Genomic DNA, 4462 nt, shown 5'->3' with positions numbered 1-4462 from the left:
CTATCTGGAAAACCTTGACAGGAAGTTGACTTGACCTTAACAATGCCATCCAAGGTCAAACCAATGACACCATCTTATGTTCCCCTCAAAACCATACAATTTTTGTTCAAAACGTTTTTCTATAAAATGCTTAGTTTTTGAAAGAAAAGGGGTGTACGTGTGGTCTAGGACACCCTGTATAACCTCTTTTGTCTAAAACATTTATCATGATTTTCCGTATTTACTGAGATAAGCGTAAAAAACTATAATTTTTATGGGTTTTTCATGGTTTTCACCATGGAAATCAAATAGTTACCAATTTTCACTATGATATTCGTAATCAGCGCATCAAAATACGTAAGATTACTGAGTTTCAAAAAAATCGGGGGTGAGTACTTTTCGGAACTACACCCCATTATAATATTCATAATATATAAACCTTATTCATTTGCATTCAAATTCAGGCTTAATCTAATGTAATCTTATCGTTTTCTGTCCATTATTTTAAGCAGAGGTATTGCTTGTCGCGTTAAGTGAAATATTTTAACTATCGTAGGAATAATAATATTTTGAAAGATAATTTTTTAATCTATATATATAAGTAGCTGACGTCTGTCTGTCTGATTGCGAACTACTCATTCATTAATGGATCGATAAATTTAAATTAGTGATTCAAGATTTCTTTATTAAATAAATGAATAAAAATTAAATGATTTCAAAAAAATAAAACATTAATAGCAATTTTTAGGTATATATCGATCTAATTGTTAGACAAACAAAAAGAAAAAAAAAATTATGAATAGATAACTTTTAAACCAACGCAAAAAAAGAAAAAAGATTAGATAGGCTTTTCGGCCCGCGCGAAGCGCTTCTGCTCCCAATTATGAACACGATCTTCCACCGTCACTACGTAGTGGCTCTAGTAGACAGATTACCAGCATTTACGCTGACACAGATGTACACCGCAGAATAACATATCCATAGATGAGATAGATAAGAGAGATACCCATAGATATAAGATCTATGTATATATTGTATGTACATATATTTATATAAGTGATTTATCGATCATTCTGATATTGATAAAATCTGATTAAAAATTTAATTGTCATAAATTTATATTTCGTTAAATATGTATTTGGCTTATCAAACTTTTTTTATTAAATTTTTAATTTTTTTAAACAAACTTTTTTTGTTGAAATATTATTTTTTCGTTTTTAGCAAACATCGTTCGAGAATAATTGATCGGCAGCTGCAAGACAATGGAATCTTTTGAAATACTGTGCGGTATTACTGCCGTACTTCTCGTTGTTTATTATTATTTTACATCGACCTTCGATTTTTGGCAGTCACGTGGCATTCGCGGTCCACAATCGATACCGGTTTTTGGTAATTTTAAAGATGTTATACTTAATAAAAAAGCCGCAGGTGATTATTTAATGGAAATATACAACAAGTACAAAGATGAATCTATAATTGGAATATTCGTTACGAAGATACCTGTTCTTATTGTAAAAGATCCAGAATTCATTAAGGATATTCTTATCAAAGATTTTACCAAGTTTGCCGACAGAGGAGTTTCTATTAGTGAAAAAGTATGTGCAATTATTTCAAATTGTATAATATAATTTGAATTATATAAATGTGTTTCAATAACTTCGACACGCTACTATATCTTTCCAATAATTAAGATTATTAAAAATCGTGATATTAGTTTTAAATAGTCTTGAGTTTCTTCTCAGTCAAGTTGTTGTAATCCAGCGAAATGTGTTCTCAAATTGAAAAATTTACTCGATTATAATTATGCTCATTATTTATATTGCAGGTTGACCCACTGTCGCAACATTTTTTCGTTCTGGAGCTTAAAAGATGGCGACCTTTAAGAATAAAGCTGTCGCCCGTTTTTACATCCGGTAAACTAAAGGAGATGTTCTCTTTAATATCGGAATGCGCTGAGGGTCTTGAACAATACATAGAAAAACTAGTGAACAAAAACGAGCCTATAGAATGTCGCGAATTGACGGCTAAGTATACGACCGATGTAACCGATACTTGCGTCTTCGGCATCGAGATGAACGCTCTATCGGACGAAAACAGCAAATTTCGCAGAATGGGAAGAATGTTCTTTACGCCAACCTGGAAAAATACTCTGCGAATGAGATTGAGACAATGCCATGGCTCTATGAAATGGCTCTATGAAATGCTCAATTATATTGTAACACAAACGGAGATCAACAAATTTTTCACACTCGTCATCGTAGAAACCATGAATTATAGAGAAACAAATAATGTCATTAATGAATTTATTCTTATCACATGTTTTGTACTATATGATTTAAAAAGAGTTCTAATTTTAGATTAACTAAGCGGGAGGGAGAGCGGGAGGGAGAGCGGGAGGGAGAGCGGGAGGGAGAGCGGGAGGGAGAGCGGGAGGGAGAGCGGGAGGGAGAGCGGGAGGGAGAGCGGGAGGGAGAGCGGGAGGGAGAGCGGGAGGTAGAGCGGGAGGGAGAGCGGGAGGGAGAGCGGGAGGGAGAGCGGGAGGGAGAGCGGGAGGGAGAGCGGAAGGGAGAGCGGGAGGGAGAGCGGGTGGGAGAGCGGGAGGGGGAGCGGGAGTGGGAGCGGGAGGGAGAGCGGGAGGGAGAGAGAGAGAGAAAGCGGGAGAGAGAGGGAGCCATTACGCCACATGATCATACCGCCAAATAAGTAAACAAAGACGCGTGTCGTTATGCGGCATACATAGCGCTATTATATTGTGTATGGAATGTCTCACTTTGTTGTCATTCATACAGTGACAGCGAGTAGGCAACAACTCCATGTGTCGTTATACACGATCGCAAAAATTATTAAAAAATATCTGAAATTCGATCTCTATAATAATTAATAATTAACGATTCACAAGCGATTGCTATCTGTCAAAGCAGATATTAACTTCGTGTGATTTATTGTTATATACAGAATGTTAGAAAAGTCTGGAAATGGTCAAATATCTCGTAAACAATGCATTTTAGAAAAAAATGTTTCAGACAAAAGTTGTATGGTTTTGAGAGAGACATAAGATGGTGTCATTAATTTGACTTTGAATAGTTGCTTGAAGGTCACGTGAAGATCACCTTCAATTTTTTAAATAAAACCGCTGCTCTCGAGATAAGCTACAAGAATATGTAATAAAAAGTAGGCAGTTCCATTTAAGAAATTGAAGGTGGCCTTCACTTGACCTTCAAGCAACTATTCAAGGTCAAATTAATGACACCACCTTATGTCCCCCTCGAAACCATACAACTTTTGTCTGAAATATTTTTTTCTGAAATGCATTGTTTACGAGATATTTGACCGTTTTCTGACTTTTTTAACACGGTTTTTTTTATATATATGTCAGAGAATATTATATTCGCGCGATCTAAGTATATAAAATATGTAAGATATTTAAAGAATAAAAGATTGCGCAAAAGATTGTAAAATATAAAAATGCGATGTTTTCTATCAATATGCCATTGTATTTTTTGTTTTTCGTATTTTCATAGAGCATTTTTCTTGTTTACAGTATTTTACCTTAAAAGCCACCGCTCGATTGCGAGTACATTGCTCGGCATCAGTGAATTCCTTAATAACAGCCACGCGGAAACTCCTTTCCTGGTTCTTTCGAGCGAAAACGAGGGAGATATGAAGCACGGCTCTTTTATCTTCTAATACGTTCATCTACCGCATCCGTCTATTGCAGGCGGTATTAATCTGCATATTTGTTTTCATACACACGCTTTTTATAATCCATTATCACGATTACTTCCTATTCTATAATACGTAAATTGCTATTTTATAATGTTCCATCGGAGATCAGAATTAAACAACATAGTGTCGATATCTTTGAAATCATACATGACAAATGATTTGATTGTACCGATATGTGTACTTTCGATACACTTTCCACGTACTTTCTGCTATCTGCATTCACGCTCTGATTAATTTCTTTGACATGTACGAGAATCAATTGATAAGCGGAATATACTTTTATAATGTACTCGTAGTACCGAGTATTTACATTAAAAACATAAATCCAATTATGAAAAAATAGAAATATTTTATATATAATGTTATAATTATATTTCTACAAATAATATGTATTATGTACACACTCACCCTCCTCCATATATTTTATTGAATATTTATATAAATTAAGAATACAAAAATACCATATCACAAATTTAATTATATTATATAATTTATTTATATTTTCAGATAATCTTCTAAATGTCAATTTGCCATCAGATTTAAGAGAATATTGTGCGGAGATTAACTTTTCACTGCTACCGGCAAGTAAACTGAGTTTCTAGCGCACCCGTGAGCATCGCTTAACGCGGTTAAATACCTTTAAGTCATTCACATCTCTTATTAAGTCACGCAACTGAGCACGTCAGGTACGTATTTTTACACGCCGGATGCTGTGCCTTATCGATTGCTCCATACTAACCGGTAGCTCGGAATGCCG

The 4462-nt window shown here is 34.8% G+C and overlaps 1 protein-coding gene across 1 annotated transcript; it reads left to right on the top strand.

Moving 5' to 3' along the window:
* Positions 1-1201: 1201 nt before the first annotated feature.
* On the top strand, positions 1202-2341 carry LOC115245941 (cytochrome P450 6k1-like). Its single transcript, XM_029824464.1, has 2 exons — positions 1202-1574; positions 1805-2341. Exons 1-2 carry the CDS (start codon positions 1242-1244, stop codon positions 2339-2341), a joined length of 870 nt encoding a protein of 289 aa, XP_029680324.1. The 5' UTR covers positions 1202-1241.
* The last annotated feature ends 2121 nt before the right edge of the window (positions 2342-4462 follow it).

This window comes from Formica exsecta, unplaced genomic scaffold, assembly GCF_003651465.1.
Source record: "Formica exsecta isolate Colony F162 unplaced genomic scaffold, ASM365146v1 scaffold137, whole genome shotgun sequence".
Taxonomy (NCBI): domain Eukaryota; kingdom Metazoa; phylum Arthropoda; class Insecta; order Hymenoptera; family Formicidae; genus Formica; species Formica exsecta.
This window is presented reverse-complemented; position numbering and strand designations above follow the sequence as displayed.

Coding starts and splice junctions, on each gene's coding strand:
- LOC115245941 (XM_029824464.1), top strand. CDS start 1,242: ATGGAATCTTTTGAAATACTGTGCGGTATTACTGCCGTACTTCTCGTT. Junction 1,575..1,804: donor GAGTTTCTATTAGTGAAAAA/GTATGTGCAATT, acceptor TTTATATTGCAG/GTTGACCCACTGTCGCAACA.